Below are 26304 nucleotides of genomic sequence, written 5' to 3'. Positions count from 1 at the left end.
GTGCCTCAGTCTTGCCGGACATTCACTAAAATCCAACAAATTTGGCCAGAGTATGGCCAGTTTTACATCCAAATAGTGTCAAAGAGCATTTCACTGCACACCAGCGCCGGGGCCAACCGTACCTAAACTAGATAATGCAATTAAAGCCGACTGGTTACGAATGCAATTTTTAAAAACTCATTTCACATTTTAATACAAAGCAGATGTTCTTACTATGAAGCGCGGTGTGTTCTGCAGGTTCCGTACAGCCTAGAGATGGGTAGTGACTCACAGTCACAGGTTAATACTGATGAAATACCCCTGTTTACTCGTTTATACCCAAATTGGTGGGTATAAACTATTTAGAGTGCTGAAAGGGGCATATCAATTTGAAATATGGTTATATTTTGTAAGCCGCTACTGGATTAAGTACTCAAAATTGACAGAACTCACTCCGTACCATATTTCATACTAATTATCACAAAAAAAGCAGAAACCACCAACGCGTTGCACATCACTAAATGGGTCTTTAAAAATAACTTGAATCTAAAAACTTTATTGGGTAAATTGAATACTTTTGGAAAAAAACTATATCTAAAAGTCGAAATAATGTTTATCCCTCTATAACTTCCGAACTAAATTTCAAAAAATATGAAAATATTTCGGGAGATTGGCCGCAGAATAGAGTACAAAAAAATACATAAAACATAATCGATTGGATTTTTGAGTTTTCTTAAATAAAAACCCTTAATTGCAAAAGTTCGTAAGTGCGTGAACATGTACCTTTCCGCGATATGCACTCTAGGAACATCGATAGAATTTTGGTCCCATATTTTTTAAATTTAAATAATAAGGTATTTAACTTTCTTATTTAAAACAAAATTGTTAACTATGCATTATCATGCTCAATGGAATATATGCTATATGCTTTTTAATATATAAATATTGTTAATACACGTAACACTCTTCAATAAAAAATAATTTAGTTCTTAAATCTCCCTTTTTAAATATTTTATCCCCCACCTAAACAAGTAAATACGGGTATTTATCGGGTGCTTTGAGTGAATACTGAGTAAAGGCGCCGTATTAACTCACCCCTCTCTAGTCCAGCCTGATAACAGCCATCTAGCCTGGTCGGTGTATAGTGAGCCTGCCTTCGAAGCGAGAGCTCCCGGGGTCGAATACTGATCAAGGCATTTATAATAATTAGGTGGTCATTACGAAAATGTATTCCTGAGTTAGGTAGTGGGCTAGTGGGGTTAGGTCGATCGGTGTTAGATTGTCCCCAAAATATTTAAAATTATAAAAATTGCAGAACTTGACTGCCTTCTGTCTTTTACTAGGGACGAATATCAATCCCAAAAAAAAATAAAAAAAATAAAAAAATTGAAAGCTTTTTGCTCTCGTGCCTAAATGAATCATGTTCTGAAGCACTGAGGTAGTTAATAGCTGGAGTAGATACATTTTCTCCAAAAACAACACCCTTTTTCCTTCAACGTCGGATAAAAGCTCATGTACAGTACTTATTATATACCGACGGATCCCCAACATGGCCGCTAGTCGTGTATGGCCGCGGGCGACTATTAGACAACCTCGCTTATCGTTCGGTCGCTAATTGCGACAAACGCTTACTTTTAATTATGTAATTATCATCAAATTCATTGATCTTTCACGGGCACTTATGAAACTGTACGTTTGTAAGCACGGGTACGTTTACTGCTATTAAAAAACACGAGTCATGATAATGTTTTCAAGTAGACAATTGACTACTTTTAAAACATCAACCGAGCTTTTAATTAATTTGCATGACAATATTGACACGCCACTCGGTTAGTTGCTGCTGGCTGTCATGTATTGACCTCTAGTTTCCTGGGGGCCTAGCCAAGTTAACAGTCGTTGATAGAAAACTTAAACAATGCATGGGAATAGTCACGTGGCATTTCGTAGCATCTGTCATCCCGAAATCGCGATACTTTTTTTTATTTGTTGTCGGCGTTTGTCGATATACGATTGTCATCTTGGCTAGGTCCCCTGGACACGTTTGATCTAAAGGCACAGTAGCAAATCTGCTCAGCAGACCGACTGAACTATGTGTAAGTTGTTAATTAGGTTAGTCTAAGCAAAAGTCCCTGGTATCAGTTATATTGTGCCTGGTATCAGTGGTTCAACTATAGGACCAATTTGTTCATAATTAGGGCACTTTGTTCATCTTCTGGGCGAATTGGTCTATTATGGCACTAATTATTTTTTATAAAAAATACTGAATAATAAACATTTCGGAGTGTAAATCTCAACATGATTATATGTTGAATCATATAAAAAAATAAAAGTTACTGGAAACGCGTTCTAACAAAGTTGCGGTAGTCCAATAATTGTTTATCTATTGCTACCAGTACCCTATTGTGTGTTTGTGACATCCGTTGTAAATGTTTTCCGTGTGGCGTTCATTGAATGCCAGGTCGGCCACTGCAAGTGTCCGCGCATTCTCACGAGCCTCGCGTGACCTTTCTTTACTTCCTCGCCACAAACGCTACTTTCCTTTCCTCTTAAAACTACTTACTCGTATAAGTAGTTTTACCTAGACAATGGAAATAGCGAAACACACCAACTTTATCATTAAGTATTACTTCCGTTACACTTTGACTTGTGCTCGATTTCGACCACAGTGACTGTGTGCTCTAGAGTAGGCATTTTTTAATTCGCCTTATTAGAGTGTAGCTGATCCACTGGTGCGCCCTAAGATGGCTCACGTACCTTATTGTCCTGCTAAATACCCGAGCGCAGTTTGGGCACGTCAGCACACCACCAACATAGCTGTAGGGAATTGAGGTTGGCGGGCGAGCTTTAACTATGGACCAACGACCAAATGTAGGTACGTCGCAGGGGGAACCCATATTTGGTACAGGGATAGTACCAAGATAGGCAATGATGTAAGATGCGGGATCTATGGTGAGAGACCTAAGCTCAGTGCTAGCGTCAGCATGGGCACACAGGCCTCAATCTTCCAGGCAGAATTCTTCGCCATCAACAAATGTGCGGTTGTGAACCTGGTATAATGTTTACCGCAAATAAATATTCTTATTTTTATTCTTAGAAATCTAAGACAACTACATATCTACATCAACTCAGACAGCTAAGCTGCTCTGCTAGAACTAGAATCCATTGAGTCAAACTCAAAACTAGTCCCGAACTATAAAGCAAACCTACATCCACTGGCTTGTTCCAACAAAGTCATACTTAGATGGGTACCAGGGCAGTCCGACATTGACGGAAACGAAGAAGCGAACGAACTTGCTAAAAAGGGCGCAGACGTCCCAACCCAGAACCGTTCTGTGGAATCACAAAACGGGATGCATATTCTCTGCTCAGCAACTTAGAAAGAACGAGAGCAATCAATTGGTGGAAGTCCATTAAAGGACAAGAACACTCAAAAGCTTTTTTTTACTACGTCGGTGGCAAACAAGCACACGGCCTGCTTGATGGTAGGTCTCTGTAGCCTATGTACGCCTGCAACTCCAGAGGAGTTACATGCGCGTTGCCGACCCTAACACTCCGCACCCTCGTTGAGCTCTGGCAACCTTACTCACCGGCAGGAACACAACACTATGAGTAGGGTCTAGTGTTATTTGGCTGCGGTTTTCTGTAAGGTACAGGTACTTCCCCACTTGGGCTCTGAATGAGATCCGCTGTGCGGTGCCCTACCACACAAAGCGAGATGACATTTACAATGACCATACCCCTCTTTAGCTCTAATCAAAGGGTTCAACAGCAAAACTGCTAAGGAGCTTCTAAGGCTCAAAAGAGACAAAAACCTGCGCGGTGACTAGAATATTGACTAAACACTGTAAGTCGAACAAACATGTTTCCAACTGGAAAGAAACAAGATGCGACATGCAGGTCCTGCCAGGAGTAAGAGAAGACTGCAATGCACATACTCTGTTCCCGTGGACCACGAATGTCAAATAGAAGTCTATCTATTTAGGGCGGCAGCGTAACGTTATGAGGTACAGAGCATTACAATCATATTTTCCATTTTCAAAATTATCTGAATTTTGAAGTGACCCCCAGGTAACTGGATTTTTTTGTTTTTCCAATAGTTGCCACGCTAGGCAATAATGATTAAGTGTACGGAGCTACATATAATTAGCTATGATCGCATAATCTCATTTCTTCCAAACCTTCTTAACGAGATCTGCTATTGTTTGCGATGCTAACTCAATCCCCGTTGTCAAGGAGCCAATTTAAAAATGGAATAACAATGTAATTGAATTTTAGCTACTCACTGACTCTCTTTATTTCGTTTTCGACTTCATTTTAATTAAGAAGGAAAATTATTGTTGGGATTTTTGAGATAATAATATTATCTGAAAGTCCGGTACGAAAGAAGCGATATAGTATAGTGTTAGTTAGTAGTTAAATCGTCGATTCAATATAACTACCTAAATTATTTTAGGCATTCCACCTCCCCACACAGCAGGAGAACACTAATGGCCATCGGATTAGGTTCCAGCTGTTGCTGTTGCTGGTTGTTGCTGTTGTTGAAATAAATTTAAATTTTAAAATGACGAAACGACTGTGACGGCTGGTACGCGTGCTATCGTACATACGAGTAGTTACCTAGTACCTACTGTACTTACATGTATCTTCGTATCTCAGTACAATGTCTGAACTTTCTATAAATGTCCTTTGTTATAGTTATGGGCTCTGATTTCCGCGCGTAACCCGTAAATATCGCACTGTTGTTCGATATATGCCAAACATGAAGTCTATTAGGCGAGGCGGTCTGGTATAATATTGTAGTCGTGTTTGAAGTTATATATTTGACCAATTTGCATAAGCTGCGGTTGCACTGACCGTGTCTGCCCCCAAATCGGCAGTGTACGGAACACTAGCCTCGAAACAAAAGCGTAACGACAACAGGGGGAGCACGCGCCGGAATAACGCGATAATGCGACGCAATTAAAATTACTGCCATTTTTGAATCTGTAGCGATATTTGCTGCACCAGTGGCTCCAGCTGGTGATTGCTTATATAGAACACGTCGGAACCCGTACCGTTCGGAGATTCGGGGAGATGATGACACGGCCGAGCCGACTACCTTTCCAAGATGATCAACAACAAGTTGATCACAAAATACTACTAATACTTACAAGGAAGTCTACATATTTTTTTAATAATGAACTATGTGTTTCCGAACCTAGGGTCTATTTTAATGGCTTCTATGTATTTTCATTTTCAATTGTGTTTTTTTTTCTCTCTTTGTACGCATGTGTGCGCATCAGTGTTAGCATAACTTTTATTTAGTATACTTTGACTTTGTGAGTTCCTGTAATTGGTTTTCTGTATTAATCTTGTCTTATTGTAAGTTTAAAGCTGTTGGTTCTCCTTAACATAAATAAATAAATATTTTACTTAATATTTACGTATAACTGAAACAGAAATTAATCGCGTATAAATAAACTTGAAAAAAAAACTTCGTTTTGAAAGCGACAATAGCCTTCATATTCTTCGTGGCCCATTTTGTAATGTTTAATACTCATAAAATCGTGCAAGTTTAAGCATCTGTTTCATAATGTCCAAGTAAAGTCCTGAATAAAGTACTTGCCACTTATCTGATGAATAAAGTCATCGTTGGCGTCTCACAATCGTCAAATAAGCTTAACTGGTAGATAAAGTGCCAAGTTTTGTAGGAAGTTTTATCAGGCAGTTAATTTATTTGTTAATTAGCTGTCCAACACTTTATGTGGACATTGTGAAGCAGGCCCTAAGTGTTTGAAAATCAAATGCTACAGATAAATTATGTAACATACTGAAATAAAAGCTACCTTAGAAGTAATGCCTAGGTGTAATAAAGTCGGGGCGCTAGGTCGGGTAACCTCCACGAGGGTCTGGGTCATTCCAATTTCTATTGATCCTCGCTGATCCGTAGTCAAGGGAATGGCTTATGGCTGGTGCGCCCTGGGGGCAACGGTAAGTGATCTCTTGCGTGGGATTGCTTACCGGTGTTGCCAATAACCCGACACCCGGGAATATCCCGGGAGGGGAGGGAAAGGGTGCTCTTGGCGTGTCTCTATGATCTCCTAGGCTATACCGGACAGGGCTACCCATACCGGGCAGGCGAAGAGAGAGTGACACTACCAGGAGCAAGGGGGGGGGGGAGGATGTGAGGAACAGGGGGAGCTCCGAAAGGAGCTCCGAGGGGAGCACTCGCCAGCTTCCCTTGAAACCCGTAACCTGGTGCTTTCTTCAAAGACCACTATCCTTTGGCATGATGGTGGTATGTTGGGAGTTGCTGGGATCGGAGGGCTTGCCTTAATTGGCCGGCCCGCGAGAAGGATACTCTATAAAACCCGACAGCGAAGTCGTAAAAACCTGTGCATACCTGGCGACCTGCACAGTACATAGCTGGCGCATTTTACGGAATGGGCGTTACCCGGTGCGTCAAACCTTTCGTCCCATACTCGTGGGAACTATATGGCAGATAAACTAAAAAATAAAAACAAAACTCGGACGGAAAACACAAACGACAATGGCAATGGAATGGAGACTGTAAATTTGGCGGTGGAGGTGGGCACCCCGATCGTGCGCACCGAGGCCAACGACAAAGACGAGGAGAACCGGATGGCGACAAGCTCGGGGACTGATCCTCAGAAAATAATGACGATGCGACTCACCCGATCATCGACCCGGGAAATCAACGCGGCGACTAACGGGATTAGAGGCAGCCTCCCTGTTTCGCAGATTTTGCCCGGTGAGGTTCAAGAGACGTCCCCACAGGGAGCAAAAGCGCCCCAAGGACGCAGGGGGCTCAAGGCGGGGGCAAAAAGGGTCCACCCTGACGAAGGGGAACCCGATAATGAGCCGCCGAAAATTAACACGGCTCGAAGGGGGAGGAAAGTTGGCGGTGTAGGGTGCGCCGCGCCTCGCCTTAAACTAAAGACTCCGACCCGAAGGAAAAAGGCCACTGGAACCTATGCCGGGTTGTCAGCCGCCCGCGAAAATCTGCGGAACAACGTAGGCCGGGATTCCGAGGAGGAAGACGAAGAGCTGATGGACAATGACCAATGGAGCGAGGGTCGGGCGTCCCCGGTAGGGGATAAGGACCCCATTGAGGCGGCACGCCAGGCTGCCCAGACGGTTTTGGAGCAAACGGCGAATTCCACCGATATCAGTGGGTGCGTGAGGGGCGCCATCAACAACGCTTGCAGCGTTATTAACGCCGCCATGGAGCAACTGCAGTCACGGCATGAGAGTGAGGAGATCCGCTCCCTCAGAGCGGATAACAAAAGGATGCGGGAGGAACTCGCCCTCATGCGATCGGAAACAAAAGCGCTTCGGAAAGCCTTCTCCGAGAGGGGAATGATAGCACCTCAGGCAGCCCACGGCATGGACCCTAATGGGCCAGGGGACCGCCTAAGGGCCGAGGTAGAGGCTCTTCTCGACTCCTTCAGGAAGAAGTTGGAGAAGGAGCTTTTTGTATCCATCGGAGGGATGGTGAACACCAGGCTGCAGGAGGTCCAGAGGCGCCTCCCTCCAGAGCCGATCCTCCGCCCGCCGCTAGCGGCAGACAGAAAAAGGGCAGAGGGCCCAAACAATGCGCCTGCCGCTCCGGAGCAAGCCAGCCCGCAGCTGAGGGCGAACAGGGGGCAATTGGGAGGCAGCGGAAGACAAGGTGCTGCGACAGGGGCGACACTCATGCCCCCTGCGAGACCTGCGCCTACCAAGCGGAATAAGAAAGCGGCGGCGGCTGGGCCCAAGCCGGTACCAGCAGCCCCCACACAGACGCCCCCCACGCGTGGGGAATGGACACAGGTGGTGAAGCGGGGCAAGAAAAAGAAGGCCACCCCTCCTGCCGCTTCGGCGACACAAGCTTCCAAGTCATCGGCCCCGGCAGCCAAAAAACTGGCGGTTCCGAAAACCGCGGCGGTAGTGGTAGCTCTTAAGCCCGAGACCAAAGAGTCGTACGCCTCCGTAATGCTGAGAGCCACTCAAGCATTTCGGCTCGAGGAGATTGGCCTCGAGCATGTTAATGTGCGGAAGACGGCGGATGGGGCCCGCATTCTAGAGGTGGTGGGGGCAGATAATGGCCGCACCGCCGACGCTCTGAAGGTGCGCCTGGAAGAAGCCATAGGAGACGCGGCACGGGTCTACAGACCCGTCAAGATGGCTCGTCTCCGAGTCTCCGGCCTCGACGAGGCTGCCACACCGGAAACAGTGGCTAGGGCGATTGCGGCCAAAGGGGGTTGCTCGCATGCGGATGTCCGGGTTGGGGATATCCGCATCGGCTACAAAGGCGCTGGCTCGGCTCTTGTACAATGCCCTATAGAGGCGGCGTGCGCTGCGGCGTCGGCAGGGAGGGCGACAATAGGGTGGTCATCCGCCCGAATCAAAGCACTTGAACCTGGAGTGCTCAGGTGCTTTAAGTGCTTGGGCATCGGACACACTAGGGCCACGTGCCCCTCCCCGGTAGAAAGAGGAGACCTGTGCTTCCGCTGCAGCAAGCCGGGGCACCGAGGGGCGGACTGCCAAGCAGAGGCCTTCTGCGCAGTCTGCCACCAGGCGAAATTGCCAGCAGGGCACAGGATGGGCGGTATCTCATGTAACCCCCCTAAGGTAAAGGGGGTGGAAGCCCTCAATGGGAATCGTGGGGCTTCAGGAAAGGCCACCCCGGCCGTTGACCCAAGCCCCCCGCTGACGGAACAGGTGATTGAGGGTCAGCCCATGGACCAATAATGCAAGCACACCCGCAACAAGGTTCATGGGAGGTGTTGCAGTGCAACATCAACCACTCCGTTCCCGCCCAGGACCTGCTCATGCAGAACCTGGCGGAGTGGGGAGTTGCACTGGCTGCGGTGGCGGAGCCCTACGTTGTCCCTCCTCGGCCCAACTGGGTAGGGTCTAGAGATGGCCGGGTGGCGCTGGTGGCTCCGGCGTCGGGGGAAGTCCTCATGAGCATGGAGAGAGGGGAGGGATTCGTGGCGGCTAAATGGAAGGGAATTATAGTAGTCGGGGTGTACTTTTCCCCCAATTTGCCGCCGATTGCCTTCCAGCGCTTCCTGGAGGACCTGGAGGGGGTGGTGAGAAGGGCTGGCCAGGCGCCAATCCTGATCCTGGGAGACTTCAACGCCAAGAGCCGAGCATGGGGCTCCCCAAATACCGAACCCAGAGGGGCCGAGGTTGAGGTTTGGGCGGCGGCGGCGGGCTTGGTTCTGCTCAACTGCGGCAACGCGCAGACGTGCGTTCGCTGGAATGGAGGGTCTATAGTCGACCTATCCTTTGCGACCCGCGACCTGGCAGCGCGCGTTTCCGAGTGGCGAGTACTAGAAGACGAAGAGACCCTCTCGGATCATTTATATATCCGCATGAGGGTCTGCCCGCTGCAGAGGGCCACGTCGCCCAGTCCTGATAACCGACGGGCCGGGAGAGGGAGGTTCCCAAGATGGTCGTTGGCCCGCTTCGACAGAGAAATGGCGGAAGAGACTGCCATCATCGAGGCGTGGAACTCTCCCCAGACAGCCCCAAGAGGTATCGATGAGAGGGCCGCCCACTTCAGAAGGTCCCTGGAGACAGTTTGTGACGCTTCCATGCCCCGGGCCCGGCCTGCCCGGGGCAAGAAACAAGTCTACTGGTGGACCCCGGAGATCGCCGTCCTACGCACGGCCGCCAATAACGCCCGGCGGGCCTACACGCGGTGCCGAAGAAGGAGGCACACCGCTGAGGAGGAGGAACTTCTCCGCACTGCGTTGGCGGACAAGAAGCGGGCCCTCCAGCAGGCCATTAAGAAGGCGAAGAACGAGGGGTGGGAGGAGTTCTTGGCAACCCTCAATAGGGACCCATGGGGACGCCCATACAGAATGGTGCGCAACAAATTGCGGAGCGCCTCACCCATGGACTCCATGGAGCCAGAACTCCTCCGGAGAGTGGTTGAAGGCCTGTTTCCGGAGGCGCCAAACTTCGTCCCGCCGGCTATGGCTCCCCCAGCAGCGGACCCGGTGGAAGCGATCGTTGTCCCCCCCATCACAGATGACGAGCTGGAGTGGGCCATGAACAGGGTCAGAACCACGCGCAAAGCGCCGGGACCAGACGGAGTGCCAGGAAAAGTGCTTTTCTTGGCACTCAAGCATCTAGGGAACCGCCTCAGATCCCTCCTGGAGGACTGCCTCGAGGAGGGGCGCTTCCCGGGATGCTGGAAGGAGGGGCGACTGTGCCTGCTGCGTAAGGAGGGGCGCCCAGCAGACACTCCCGCTGGTTACCGCCCCATCGTGCTGTTGGACGAGGTCGGGAAGCTCTTCGAGCGAATCCTGGCTTCCCGTATTCAGCAGCACCTAGTGGAAACGGGCCCGAACTTACATGACAACCAGTTCGGGTTCCGTAGGGGGCGGTCTACTATAGACGCGGTGGCCGCGTTGAGGGATTTCGGGGTGCTTGCGGCAGGCCAGAGGGAGGGAGTGGTGGCGGTGTCCCTGGACATCGCCAACGCGTTCGGGTCCCTCCCCTACACAGTCATTGGGGAAGCACTCCGTTACCACGGTGTGCCTCATTACTTGAGGCGTGTTGTAGAGCACTACCTGACGGGGCGGCTAGTGCTCTATGAGCAAAGGGGTATCCGGGGCGCGAGGGCTATGGCGTGCGGGGTTCCGCAGGGGTCTGTCCTTGGTCCCCTCCTGTGGAACCTCGGTTACGATTGGGTGCTCCGAGGGGTGCAGCTTCCCCGCATGATCACCGTGTGTTATGCGGACGACACACTAGTGGCCGTGCGGGGAAAGGAGCTGGAAGAGGTTCTCAGGAGGGCGGCGGTGGCCACCGAGCTTACAGTGCAGCGCATAGGACTCCTGGGGCTTCGGGTCGCCCTGCCGAAGACTGAGGCCATGGTCCTCGGGCGAACAAGGGGGTGGGGGCAGCTGCCGGAGGGCACCGCAGTGAGGGTTGGGGGTGAATCTGTCCAGGTCAACGCCCACATCAAGTACTTGGGCCTTGTCCTGGACAGAAAGTGGAATTTTGAGGAGCACTTTGCGAGGCTGGCTCCTCGTCTCGTGGGTGCTGCCTCGGCTCTGGGCCGCCTGTTGCCTAATCTGGCGGGACCGAATGCCCCATGTAGGCGGCTCTATGCGGGGGTAGTCCGGAGCATGGCGCTCTACGGAGCACCAATTTGGGCCGGACGGCTGACGAGACGCGCGAAGGCACTGCTCCGTCGGCCGCAGAGGTACGTGGCCCAGAGGATGGTGAGGGCCTACCGCACCACCTCTCACGCAGCGACATGCCTCCTTGCCGGCACCCCGGCGTGGGAACTAGACGCAGGGGTGCTGGCTGAAAGATACTGGGCGAGGGTGGAGGCCAGGAGGCGCGGGGAGCCCACAGATGCGGAGGAGGCAGAGAGATTGGCCCGAGCAGCCGCGGAGCGCCTGAAGCAAAGGTGGAGGGATGCCTTGGAGGATAGCCATTATGGAACCCGAACCATAGGGGCTATCCTCCCAGTAATGGACGAGTGGTTGGGCAGAAGAAAGGGGGCCCTTACATTTAGGGTAACGCAGGTGGTGTCCGGACACGGTTGTTTCGGGCACTACCTGCACAAAATACAGAGGGAGCCGGGGCCCCAGTGCCATGAATGTGGTGCGATGGACGACACGGCCCAGCACACTCTAGAGGAGTGCAACCGCTGGGCCGTGGAAAGAGCGGCCCTTAGGGCGGCGACGGGGGTTATAGACCTCTCGCTACACAGCATAATAGCGGCGATGCTGGGTAGCGAGAGGAATTGGGAAGCGGTGGCCTCCTTCCGCGAAGAAGTCATGTCGCAGAAGGAGAAGGCGGAGAGGGAGCGAGAAACGTCTGCTGACGCGATTCCTCTCCGTCGCAGGCGGCAGGGCCAAAGGCAGAGAGCGCATGCTCGCCTCGAGCCTTAGGGCCAGCGGGCACTGGACCCGCATTGCACAGACGTCGTCGGGGGGCGGGGGATCACGCGTTTCTGATCCCCCCCTCCATTGTGAGGGTGCCCTGGCATTAAGCCGGGGCTGCCGGAGGGCGCCGTGGTGAATGTCATCATCGATCCCAGTGCGCCCTCATTAACGGCAAAGAGGGTGAAACGCCGGAGTGGGTTTAGTGGGTAGGGCTAAATTCTCCCCCCCTCTTCCCTGGAGAGGGGAAAGGAGTGGCGAGTCCCACACACCGTGCGTAAATGCATTCCCACTCCGTCAACAAAAAAAAAAAAAAAAAAAAAAAAAAAAAAAAAAAAAAAAAAAAAAAAAAAAAAAAAAAAAAAAAAAAAAAAAAAAAAAAAAAAAAAAGGTGTAATAAAGTCCGCGGTCCGGTCACTAGTATTAACATTTCGGTCACAAAGCAAATGTCAAATTGTAAATTGTAGCTCGCGTTCCGCGGTTTCTGCATTTCTGTCTGCATTTATCTTGCAAGCTCACAAAAATACACCGTGTAATTTTTAGTAGAAAGTACGGAAGAAACCATTAGTTTTCACTGAACGACTTCGGCTGGGTATATAGGTAGCTCTATAATTGGCCTTCGCTTGATCCGTAGTATCTTACAGAACACAACACTCTGACGCTATAAGCAAGATTGTCAGATATTTTTTCGTTCTCCGTTGTGTAACTACCTATTTCAGATGATATTGTTATTTTGCAGCACTTAATTCAGAATAGGGATGGTTGACTCAGATTGCATCCCGCACAATACGTCTCGAGGATCACCGCTGATTCGATTTCACGTAGCCCAGACAGAGTGACTTGCCGCAACGATACCTATACACCTGCATTTACAAGAAAAACTACCTTACAATAACTTAACTTACAAATTAATATTTAGTTACTTTATCCTTAAACAGTTGTAATTATTTATATAATATATTTTATAATTATACTTTTACAATTATTTATAATAGTAGTCGCCTCTGTGGCGTAGGCCTCCCCCATGCGTTTCCATACTTCTCTATCCCAGATAAACCCGAATAACTATTGAATAGAAGCAGACACGGGCAGTGTTAAATTAAAAAAATACAAATGAAACAATTTTCTTATCATCTTCCTGCTCCCATTCGATGTAAGTATCTCATCCCGCACAAAATGAATGTTGATTGAATTGAACCAATATGCTAACATGATCAGATTCGGTAGCTGCCTGCCCCTGCCGAAACCCGATACCCTAATCCGGCACTATTATGCTCTCTGGTATCTGCTTAATGAGAAAATAACCCGATGTTTCATGCTCCATGCCCGCGCACCCTCAACCTTTCAAGGCAGGGACAAACTGAGCCCACGTACCTACGCGACGTATAATAGGACAAGTTTGTTTCCAAGCAAACAAATTCCAGAGTTCGGATTTCACAACGCGTTGTGCTGTGCAGCATACGTTGTGTATTACGTGGGCTCAGTAAGCCCCGGCCTTCATTTTTGCTTCAGTGCTAGCAAGAAGTCCAACAAAGAATTTTACCTATAATTCTGAATTAATACGCCAAACAAATGGTGCCAACCCACGAGTAAATATAGGAATTAAAATTGAAGCGGAATAACGATCGTATTTAGAGCTATCAATACGGATATGATGGTCGCTGTGTAACAGCGTGATAAAACGGTGTCCATCACTTTCAATCCCGCGGTATTAATATGTGACGGTTATTTTATCACATGGCTAAACTCATCCTTATTACGTCAGCAGAACTAAATTAAATATTAGGGACGTTCAAAACGGATACTAATTTTCATCGTGTTCTTATCATACTTATATTTATGTTTTTATTACCTCCTCCTCCCTATCCCAGAGATCATAAGTACAATACTTTACTTTCTAGATTATAGATTGATCGTTCCTTGGATCGCGTTTTATGTAAAGACCTAGGTATAATCTCAACTTTTTATTCAGTTTTCACAATTCCGTATGAGTGAGTTAACGATACGAAAAATACAGTTTGAGAAGCACTGCTCAAAGTCGGCGCATATAATAGTATTCCGCATCAGGGAAGCTTTGTATTAAGTTTTAACGAATTTACGAGGGCATGCAGTGTTCCTGCCCCCGACCTCGCGACCTGGAACCGAGAGAATCTCGAATCGAGAAATCTTAAATTAAAAATCAGAGAAAACACAATTAAAGCGGGATACCCGAAATATTACAATTTATATTAGTATGAACAATATCACGGCGTGACTCATCCTCCGTTCTCATTTCGTTAACCTTATCTGCTTGAGGTCACAGTTAACATCGTCTCTACCCAGTAATCCGATATCGCGTGTCCTTTACACTGTAATCGCGGGCCGGGGGCGCTCCGGCTTCAGCGACTAATACCCCATAACGTTAAAATTAATCTGAACCCACTGCCACATCCGTGATCCCGTGAACGTTAACGCGACCTCGAAGTTCAAACAACTGTATGGAAGCTTAGATCAGACTTGCACTAGTCGTTGTATCATATAATGGTTTGTGAGCGTTTTGAATGTGAGGGCAGTAAACGAACTCCTTTGACACAGGACTGCCTCGGGGCCTGAGCTTGTCTCTTCCTGTGCTTAATTCAAAAAGTCACTCACAGCAATGTAAACCGACCAGTGTATCTCTGAAGGTGAGCTGCGAGTGCGCGCGCCTTTTTGATCCAGATTGCGCCCGTAAGTATCGCAACTCGCATAAAGGCTTACATAAAGCGCGCAATGGCCAGTAAAGTAGAATACTCATTCGCCAGATCAGGATGCTACTTAAAAAAGAAACATAAACAAGAAGTAGGGGTCAAGTTAGAATGGATATGTGGACGTAGACGAGTAATAGTAGTTGTCAGATTAGATTGATGTAAAGTCTGCTACCGCACAACTAAGTTCCGGTTAATGTCACGCTCTCGGGCTGATATTATGCGAAAATTATGAGAGTATTTTATCATGAAGCGAGTAGGCAATTTTGCTTGAAAAAGACATGAGGTTATTAAGCTGTACAATACATTTTACGATTTTTATATTCAAGAGATGTTAGCGTCAGGGTTATTTCACCTTCGATTATTATTAAAAGGTACAAAATAAAACGTTGTCATCGACTATGGTAAGTCCACGAAATCTATCCGTCCATATTTAAAAAATACCATGAAAAAGAGAACCTTTCTAACGTCTCTTTTCTACAAAATCTGTATACCGTTAATTAACTCACGTATTGTTGAAGTCACATTTAGCGCGACGTGTTTGAAATGCGTCTAGCATCCATCTTCGTATTCAAATGTGTTGCGCTAGGTAAATGACACTTCAATACGACCGTGACTTATTTAAATTTTAATATCAGTATGACCCACAATACTTTAATTATTGGCTTAAATTGAAAGAAACTACGTACCTTGCACAGCAAATTTGTGCATGGTCCAGAGAACACTTCCCAGTTTCATTGAGTTAACCTAATTCCATCCTCCGACCCCAACAATGTCATCAAACTGGGAATGTTCATTAGGATATTATTAAAGGATAATAACTCGGCGTAGTGATATAACGACAGTAAAACGAGAGAGGCTCGCCCCGCGGGGTTGCCTGCGGCAGGCTCTGATACTAGGACGAGGGTAATGCAATACTGAACCAAAAAGTCACAAGTTTCTATTAGAACTCGAACGGTATAAGACTTTTTGGATTCGTAAGGCAGAAACGTTGGAAAATTGGATGTCTGTGTGTTTGCAAATCACTTCCCGGACTAATATAAAACGTCTGTAGTCGGTATGAGCACAAAACGCTCAGCCCGCGGCGCAGTCTGCCTATTTAAGGGCACTGGGAAATAGGAAATTGTGCAGGTAACTGAGTAAGATCTAAATGGAGACTGATTGAGATTTTTGCCTGACTGCGGCAAAACCAAATGGAAGGGTTATGATTATGATTCTTATGATAGGTACGTATGTTAGTGTAGAGTCTTTCGTAGAGCGTGGAAACTATTGAAACGACATTGATGGATGAGCTGTCAATAGTTTTGTCTTTGTACAGCAGGGAGCCTAGCTGAAATGACAAACTAAACGAAAAAATGTATCGGGGTGACAGATGGTACGAAAAAAGGTTCTTTCACAGCATGGAGGAAATATAGAGCCAGATAATTAATAGAAACATGCAGAGAGCAGTTATTTTTAGACACAATGTCTATTTAATAAATCGGATAGAATAAAACTAAAAAGCGGTGAGTTGACCGTGAGGTCAGTTGTACAGTTTTCATATAAACTCCATAATTTATATGACAATTCGAAAAACGAAACTGATTTGACTAGTAGGAAAGTACCCTATTGTTATTGGCTACCTTGGCTAGGCCGCCAGGTGACATTAACTACATTTTTCACTGACTTCCAAAAAGGAGAACATTTATAACGTATCGTATTCGAGTTAGGATTGTGTTTTTCAAAGTTGCATTGAAACAAGTCCTTACTCCGTAATACCAAACTGAATTTAATTTACCAGAGGCATTTATTTTAAAGACTTATAACGTCGCCGATTTTGGTATTCATTAAGGTGTATTTCAAATATCCCTAAGCTATTTTTCATATCTTTTAACCAGCAAAGCTTACTTAAGTGCATATCAAGTAATTAAATAAAATTAAAACGGTTAGGTGTTCGTTCGTTGTTTTTGTGGTTCGTGCCTAGAGAGCCATAGCAGAATCCGCGGGTCTGTCCGTAACGAACATTTTTTAGCTCTAATGACTGCTCGTTAAATGTTTGTGAGCTCCAGTAGAGTGGAGCACCCTCACAAACGTCTGTCAGACTCAACTTTTGGTCTCTTTCCAATTTTGCATAACGCGAGCTCAAGTGGGGAGTCGTGTTAAAGGTTCACTTTTGACTGAATACTGAATGAACTCAAAGTGAAAAAATGTCACATTTTCATAGAAATTAGACATTAACCTTTTGAACGTCTATTATATACAACGCGCCGTCGTAACGGAATACACGAAGGTTGGTATTATACTGTAACTTGACATCTTAACGGTCAAAGGGTTTATTATGACATTGCCTTACTTTGTCATTATAAATGCCCGGCAAAGTTAGTTTGACTCTAGATGGACTTTAATGCAAGGATTGAGTCTCAGTTCTCTAACTGAATAACTTTTACGGTACATATGGTGCTACTTTAGCGCACTAGTGCGAAAATTAGCATATTACGTTACTGTGTCGAACATTTAAAGGGCCATATGTACTGTAAAACGTTATACGATACATGTGCGAATAGGTAATTCGCAACTCGTGTCGATTTAAAACACTCCCTTCGGTCGTGTTTTAATTTATCGCCACTCATTTCGAATTTCCTATTTTTCGCACTTGTATCGTAATGTACTATATTGTGCAAAAATAAACGATCTTACAGATATTGATGATATAGATTGTAGGACATTAGCATCATAAATATGGTTTCAGTTTGTTGCCGTTTTTAGAGAACGTCTGATAACTAATAGAGAACAAGCTGTGCTTATTGAGCATTACCATAGACAAAACAAAACAATTGAGCATAAACAATCTACATTTGAAAAATTATCTGGGTGTACCTCAGGGAAGCGTGTTGGGTCCACTTCTTTTCCTTATTTATTTAAACGAACTTCCAAATCAAATTGAAGAGCCATGTGTGATGTTCGCGGATGACGCGACTATATTGTTCTCAAGTGATAACAGGACTAAAGATATAAATAATAATATTGAGCATAGCCTTACAATAATTCTAGATTGGCTTGAGACTATAAATCTTAAAGTGAATCTAGACAGACAAAGCTGATTCAAAGTAGACATTATAAAACTCCACCAATTCCATTAGATATATCTGACGCAGGAAGTCCCATTGAAGAAATTACAAGTGCTAGTTTTTTTGGTGTTAAAATAGACACTCATTTAAATTGGACATTAATAGTAAGATTTCTAGTGACTATTATGCTTTATCAATACTATCGGAAACATGTTACGAAACTGTGGTAGTAAATGCTTATTACGGAAGTGTGTATCCACTACCTATAAAACATACTGTTGTCTATTGGGGCAATTCTGTCGATGTGCACAAAACATTTAAACTACAAAAACGATGCTTGAAGACTGTATATCGTACGCGCACCGAGGAATCGCTGCGTAACATATAGAGAAAAACGTTTTTTTTTAACTTTAACCTGTATTTATGTATGTATGTGTGTATATGCTTTATTGTACATAGAAATAAAAACACGAAAAACACAGTTACAAAATAAATAAATACAACAAAGGCGAACTTATCCCTGTATGGGATCTCTTCCAGACATCATAGAACTATGTATTTTTATTAAAAGTCAATCTGCATTTTTTGTAAATGGTCATAATTTAAAAGCAAGATTCGTGACCAGTACAAATTTGATATTTACCTTCCAACGGTAAACAACTGTTTGTACAAAAAAGCACTTTAAAATTATGGCTATCCGCATTTACAACCATCTTTCTCTAGATTTGAAAGCGCTAGATGGAATTAAGTTCAAACGGAGGCTTAAGAACTGGCTAATCAATAAAGTATTTTTCCTACTCCTCTACTGTTATCTGTCATTTATAGATTCATTAACACGAACATAAGAACATACATAAAAGGTCTCAATAAAAGTCTATATTGTCTATTCCTCATAACAGCACTTGTGCTTTAAAATCGCTATAACGTTACTGCGATTAATGGCTACCAACCTAACAAAATTAAAACTAATACAGTTTCAAACTAAGTGCATTGCTGCCAACTTACAAAATATTTATTTGGTTGCGTAGTAGAAACAATTGCTTTATAAGTCAGAAACACGCATGTGACACCCGTAATATAGCAACGCCCATAGACTACGAAGACCGCTTAGCGTTGCTTGTTAGTCTCCATAGGCTACTGTGAAATCGACGACACATTAGTAGTACTTACTATTGCTATTTTGCATTCCCCAAAGCAGTTACCAAAGCGGCATCGGCATGCAAAAAGTGCTCAAATTAGCCGAGTCAATACGCGGGAAGATTTAAAGTCAACAAGCTAACGGGTTCGGGGACTTCGGGGGCGGCAAGTGAGCAGCCGCCGCATCGTGAGCCTTAGGAGCTGGGGCCGAAGGTCGAAACTGCGCGCCGAGGTTGCGAGGGTGTGCATATATGGATCACTTTATGCAACAGGCGTGTATACTCCTTATTATAACAAAAGTAGTTTAAACACAGGATTGTTTAAACACTTATATAACTTATTTATGAGTACATATAAGTAGTATTGAAGTTAAAACAGATTTAATAAATACATAAGACCGATGATTATCAATATCCACCCAGGCTGATCGTACGCCCCATTCATATAACGGAATTGCGAATTACGTCGTTTTTTACATTTTTGTCGGGGCCATTCCCAATATTCCGATCGCCATTTAAGACCTACATGCTCTACATCTATGATGATTCTTTCGTAGCTCTGCTCCTCTAATTTGATTGAGTAGGGAAATTCTGACTTATTAAGCACATATTCATTGTAATCATAGATGCCATCTAAATGTCTTGGTTCTCCACTGCACAGCGTCTTCCACCGATGTTGTCTTCGCGATAGTGCACGCATCATCTCTGCCTTACTTCGCGCCCCTTACCTAAAAACCTTGTTTATATTTTAGACTTGGTTCTCTATTGCATGAGCCCATCCTCTAGTGTTGACTTCGCGATATTGCACGCGCCATCGGGTCTGACTTCACTCGCGCCCCCTGACGGAAATCTTTTTTCCGACACCTCCACGCATGACGCGAATACAAAACTCCGTCAACATTGGGGCTCTAGTTTGAAATGTTTCAAATGTCTCAATCAAATTGAATGTGAATGTTCGTGATTGATTATTTGTGCACCGGCTATTTGAACGGCTCGTATCGATCGATAGGGTCCGTCTAAGCTAACATTGCACCGATTTGAATATAACAAAGTGAGGTAGTGTCATTAGAATCGTCATATGTTCATAGCAATTTAACATTCATGTCATCATGTCATAGATTGGCACCGTTTGTCATTACAAATGCGATGCAGAGTTATGTTGGTCCGACTCCATCACTCCACGCGCGGGTTTGATTTGGTCAAATGTAGGAAGCATTCCAACTGTAAAAATCTGGTAATGATTTGATATTGCTAATGGTGCTTTACGCTGGCATGCTTAAAATATATTATAAGCACAAATGAGAGATTAGTATTCAAATCAAAGATTAGTATCAAATACAATTTTTTTTTTAAGTTTGAATGTTTATATATTAGTGCAAGTGCATCTCTGTTGCCAATAAAAAAATCTAGTTGTTAATGATGAAGACTTTTTTTTAAATTTCATCTTATCTCCTTTTGGCTCGATAATTTAAAACAAAATAGGTTTAGTACAATAAAAATGCGTGAGTGTCGCGGATCACTCATTGAACGAAGTATACTATTATTTATAAACGTATTGTATTATTGATTAACACATACAAAAAAAATACTTAAACTTAATCGACAAAATATTAATTATCGAATCTGCTTACAAAATTTCACAAATCAGTTCAGAAATGCGACTGATTACCTACAGGCAGGGAGAACCACCAAACATAGGGAAACAAGTTGTACATGCTGAAACTGATATGCTTAGCCGTGCTTCACTCTAGCTTAGTGAATAAAAAACATGAAATTCAAGTGCAAAAAAAATACAAATATAAATATGGGGGATTGAACCCGGATCGTCGCTTTTATCACCTGTTTCTGAGCGCTGTTTGTCAACTGCGCCACTATAGGATAGGATATACGTAAGTCGGTGAAATTCGGCTAATTATTCTGACCGTCTCATCCGCTAACCGCCCAGTAAGGAACTTCGTTGGTTGGTTGGTTGATTACATTGAGTAAAAATAACAATAAACAAGAGGTCTAGTAGAAAATATTCGAAAATATACTATAAAAAAAACTAATAGTAATAGTTAGTTATAGCTGGGTATGTAAGTACTAGATGGCAGTAAAAACCATTAGTGGAAAGAGTTTCCCAGCCCGCGTTCAACTCAACCCAAACATCAGTGAAACCATCAAAGAATCGCATTAACCTCCAAACGGGAATGTATCAAAGAAAATCGGTGACTGCCATTACACAAATTAGAAAAAGAAATCTAAATGCATTTCCCGCCGCTCCATGTTGCCATTCAAAATAGGAACGTATTACCCGTGAAAAGAACTGTCTCAAATTACTTTACATAATCTTTCCCTCTCTGGCTTGTGGGTGAATGTATGCGCATCCTGCTCGTGCTGGCTATACAAACTCAAATAAACAAATACAAAGGGCCTAATTGAGTAACTAGTAAAACGAACGCGAACGGCTGTCCCGTCCCTTCGTGTAAAATTACCAACATACACTTTCTTTTATCAAAACGTTTGTTACCCTAATCTGAGTTGTAACGCTTGGTAATAAAGGTGTACCAGTAGATGATAGCGTGTGGATTAAGTTTGGTGAAGTTGTACAATTTTGGAGAGCGAGTTGTCAAGTGGTAAGGGAGTTGAGTCTCGCAGGGAAGTTAATTCGTCAACAATTTCGATATTTGAATACGTTTCGCTGCTCAATGAGCTTCTGTCAGCTTAAATTGTTTTTCTTTTTTAAAATAATTCAACTTTGTTTGCTTCAAGATAATAAAAAAGTAAAATAAGATAATAGACGGGTCAAGAATCCTGACAGTGAGCAGGAAGATATTAGAGTATATCAGGCAAATAAGTTACCTACTCACACTATACATATGCTCCTATTTGAATAAGTATTATTATAAATAGATAACTTTGTCAGTTGAAAAAAGGCGTGTAATTCAAAATTTGTATTAAAGTCCCTTCAAACATACATTTTCAAATTTATCACCTTTTTCTATTGATATATTCGACTTGACGGACTATATATATATAGATATAGGATGTCACCTATGGTGAGATGCCTACCATAGGATAGGAATTACAAAACAACAACATTTCAATTTCGGATTCCAACGAGGGAAAGTTTCAAGAACTTGTCCACCAACCGTCAGTTAGTCAAACGTTTAAAAAGAAAATGAAAGGTGGGACTACTAAGCTCATCATATATTTTTATTTTATAATTTAAAGTAGAAAAGATCTACATTACTCTGTTAATATCTTGTCAACACTTTGTGTCATCATAAAATACATTTTATACGTAGCGAAAACAAACAAATGCATTAAATGATGACAGTAAAAAAGTATGATATTGATTGAGGAGGCACTTCGCTGTAATATATGTTAGTGCCCCATTGTGGCCGCTCGCAACGAGATATTAATTCAATCATGAATAGTTGTTGGCTAAGTATTATGTACAAGAATACGAGTATTATGGCAGCCGTTATCTTTGCTAATGGTGTACAGTGAGCATCAATAATATTAACCCCACTAAAAACATTTTCATGTAAAATGTTGCCAAGACGAAACAATAAGGCTCACACTGTCAAAAAGCTATCAGATTTCATGTAGAGCCAATAAGCTTCTAACTCTACAAGCCCTAACTTCACAAACTCTTCACCTTAGTCAAAATATGTGGCTTGGCCGTTTCGTTACTACAATAACTATTGTATAACAAAAAAGTAATAAATAGTAGGTAAATACATTTTTCATCCCCGGCCCATAATGTTACGGTCACTGACCTATCACACATAGACAGTTAGTCCTCATAAGGCTAATCTGCCAAAAGTGAAGCCGAAACACGATCGATGTGTGCGTGCGACGCTCGTGTCTTACGCTCAGCGACACACACATATATACAAAAACGGGTTGCCAGAGTTCATTTATTCTCCTTAAAGTAGATTGATTTTAACCACATCCTTATACTTGGCTATCAATCATTTGGGAGCGTGTATGTAGATATTAAATTTATAGCAAAAGCTTTCAAGGTTTCTTTTAAGGACTTTGCATTTCTGAACTTAGTGAAATAATGTTTAAATAAAAAACGTTTATTTTTTTATTCTACAAATGTGCACAGATAATAGCTGGTAGAATTGACTTTGGAATAATGATTTTAAATGATAAATATTTAATGACGATCATTTGGATTCGATTTGATTTGATTTTATTTGATATCTTACATTTAATATTTTCTTCGGGTTGGTGTGATGAAAAGTTTTGTGTTTCACTTGGGGCAAAATTTGTTTAACTCTCGTAACTTGAAACCCTCGCAACGCTCAAGATTCCATTTTTAGAAATTTTGGGATCTTTATCTACTTAGCTCGATAATATTGCTAATTAGCACGAGCGGTTAAACAACAACTTTCCCTCTTGTAAAACAAATAACTATTTATCGTCAGTAAGTACTAGTAATTGTACCTGCCGGCCTAGCCAAGGTTGCAATCGCTATTGCTTCGACAACGAAACGCTTTGTGTCTCTCGTCTCTCTATCATTCTTCCATATAAGTGCGACAGTGACAGTTGCGTTTCGTTTTTACAGACTTTAACTGTAACACCTGTGTTCCACAAATACAATTTACTTTTCTTGCTCATCAAAATGGCGAGAGCATATTCGATATGTTTAGTCGGTTTCCATATTGCATCATTCCAATTTAATCTAATTTTTTCCGTCCATCTCGCAGACAGAAGCGGATTAGTCGGAAATCTAAAACGAATATCACACATAATAAAAATATGAATTTAAACTGTAATTTTATAAAAGACAAAACATAATTTGAAATAAAAGAATGAAAAACTAAAAAAGAATATTTTCTATAGTCATACAAGGAACGTAAAGTAAGCATATTAATTTTATTTTATCAATGTAATCGTCATGCCTCATTTCGAGGAAAAAAGATTCATGTCACCTGGCAACATTTATAAGTAATGGCGGCTGACGAAAATTTGGATTTTTGTATTTACAATTACGTAAAAATATCACATTAAACTGGATATTTACGCGTGAAATGTTATATCAGGCGGTTTGTTTTTATTCACTGATATGTTGTGACACCCATTCACCGCACAAACAACCATCTTTCTTGTATTTTTTAATTTATAACCGGGAGGTGTACACAAACCAACTCGACCTTGAGTACTGCGAGGGCCGTTCGGATACGATGACACGAGGGCGACATAATGTCATACTCGAAATGGCTTCACTAGGGATGTACAGACTAGGCATCTAGGCTAATTATAAATCTATGGTTACGGTAGCGAAAAATGGAAATGGAGAAAACTGAAGTGAGCACCGTTACTACCTATAAGTACTTATGTGTGAAAAAAATGTGTACTAAAGATATGCTCATTGATTTAGCGGGAACATTGGGGGGACTCTACTTCTCCGTATCCTACATTCTACAGTTGTATGCTGGTGCAAGCAGTTTATCCTGGGTAGAACATCAACTCAAGACAAACACCGCGAAAATATTTGGGCTTTCATCATTCTTTATAAGAGCTATGCAACTGAAACTTTATATTTCCAATAACTCCACTATTGACATCATATCCCGAGAATTTTGTTTATCTGGTACTGGTATGATCCAAACCCAAGTTATGACGGTTCAAAAAAACAACGAAACGCTTCGAGAATAGGTAGGTCGTGCCCTTGCGCTTCGCTTGGCTAGTCTTGGCTGGGGCACTGCCGTGCCCCCAGTACTTGGGTACTTTACGCTACTATTATACAAATTATATTAGTAGTAGCGTAAAAAAAACGACGCGCCAAGAGTCTACCAGTCTCTTGAACGCTTAACTTAAACTTATCTTTTCCTAAAAACGTTCCGAACGGACGTCTTTCCAGTGAAGGCATAGTAATATAGTTAACGATTGCGATACGTCTTAATCTTACGATGTTTTCATCCATAGCTTTTAAAAAGTCGAGATTAGAACATGCGTGAATAATTATTAGTTTCATGATGTGCCTAGGATCCCAATAGCCAAGGTGACAATTGTTGGAGAGAAAATGCCAATCGCAACTTAAATAATGGATGGAAATAGACACCTGCCGGTCTAGCCAAGGTTACAATCGCTATCGCTTCGACAACGAAACGCTTAGTGTCTCTCTATCACTCTTCCGTATTAGTGCGACAGTGACAGCTGCGTTTCGATCGCTACGGAGCGTAAGCGATTTGCACGTTGGCTACGCGGCCTGACCAGCATCTGTCATCCCAATACATTCTTAGGAAGGTCTCTAGGAACATCGTAATTTGGCGGACTTTACGATCGGCTGGCGACATATAGGTAAGTGCATCTTCATCAACGTGTATGTACGACTGTACTATGGTGGCTGCGACGGGCGAGTGTGAACACGGTCTTGTCATTAAAATAGCTGAACCTAATTGGAGCACATGCTACGCCGCTGTACTACTCTTAATGTCTTGATTAAGTTGATAAATGTACTATTGTCTCTTGGACTAAAGGGCCTGGCCTAAGACCTTAATATTTTTGTTTTAATTGTGTCTGAATAAAAACATGTCATTAATCGTAAATTTTATACAGACCATGCTTGTTAATCGTCCAACACTACCTGTAATTTATAATTATAACGACTTTACTGACGTAGGTATCGTTAGATTGAAAATGTAGCCCTAAGCTATTCGAAACATGTCGCTTGCAGTAACTATTGCTACTCGTACCTACGTGAATAACAACTTATAATTATATGAATATTCGCTTTCGGAAAAATAGTGGCTGTCGAATTTGAATAATAAAGTTGGCTAAACGGACCTCGAACTTCTTAAGATGCATCAAAAATAATGGTAAAATTCCATTATAGTGTTGTGTCTCCCTTGCTTCGGATCGCCGTCTTCGCCCGCCGGACGCCGGGTTTCGTCTTCACGACGTAATTTGCTGGTTACGGTGACTACTTTAAACATAAACTCACCTGTCCCATTTAAAACCAACTCATCCGAGACTTCCTTCACACGTCAACGCTCAAACAACAACACACTAATCGCCTCCGACTCTAAATTAATGTTTATTTGATTAACGATGAAAAAACAGTTCGACAATTAGGCTCCCGTCCGCTTTAATACACACAAAATTTCATAAATATGTACCTATTTTTGCACCTTACTCCTTCGAAATAAGGAATGGTATTATGTACATATTATTGGCTCTGACGATGCTTTCTTACGGTGTTTTTCGTTAGGCAGTAGCGATCCGCTTACGCACAATAGGATAAACAAACGGCGGTAAACGGAAGCCCAGTTCGTTAGGCCACAAAGCCTGACAGCTCGGCTACCGATTATTATTTCTTTTTAATTTTCTTTTGAGACTTGACAGACGGTGGACAGCCAACGGTGTTACGCGCTAACAGTTTCTTAACTTCGATACTAATAGAAATAATATATAATTTCTTAGACAAAATGATGGACTATGTAAAGAGTTGTTGCTAGGGTGATTATAGGAATTAGGAACTCTGTAATAGAACTGCTACTTTTCTGTGACTAGACTCGTTAGAAACGCC

At 43.5% G+C, this 26304-nt stretch overlaps 1 protein-coding gene across 1 annotated transcript; it reads left to right on the top strand.

The window, feature by feature from the left end:
• Positions 1-6519: 6519 nt before the first annotated feature.
• LOC133523108 (uncharacterized) lies at positions 6520-8712 on the top strand. The gene has a single exon (XM_061858618.1). The coding sequence runs from the start codon at positions 6520-6522 to the stop codon at positions 8710-8712; it is 2193 nt and encodes a 730-aa protein (XP_061714602.1).
• Positions 8713-26304: the final 17592 nt, after the last annotated feature.

The sequence above is a fragment of the Cydia pomonella genome, chromosome 11 (assembly GCF_033807575.1).
Source record: "Cydia pomonella isolate Wapato2018A chromosome 11, ilCydPomo1, whole genome shotgun sequence".
NCBI classification, from domain to species: Eukaryota; Metazoa; Arthropoda; class Insecta; order Lepidoptera; family Tortricidae; genus Cydia; species Cydia pomonella.
The sequence above is the reverse complement of the archived record's forward strand: the minus strand, read 5'-3'. Positions and strand labels throughout refer to the sequence as shown.

What these genes read in the sequence shown, in the direction of transcription:
- LOC133523108 (XM_061858618.1), top strand. Translation starts at nt 6,520, where the DNA reads ATGGAGACTGTAAATTTGGCGGTGGAGGTGGGCACCCCGATCGTGCGC.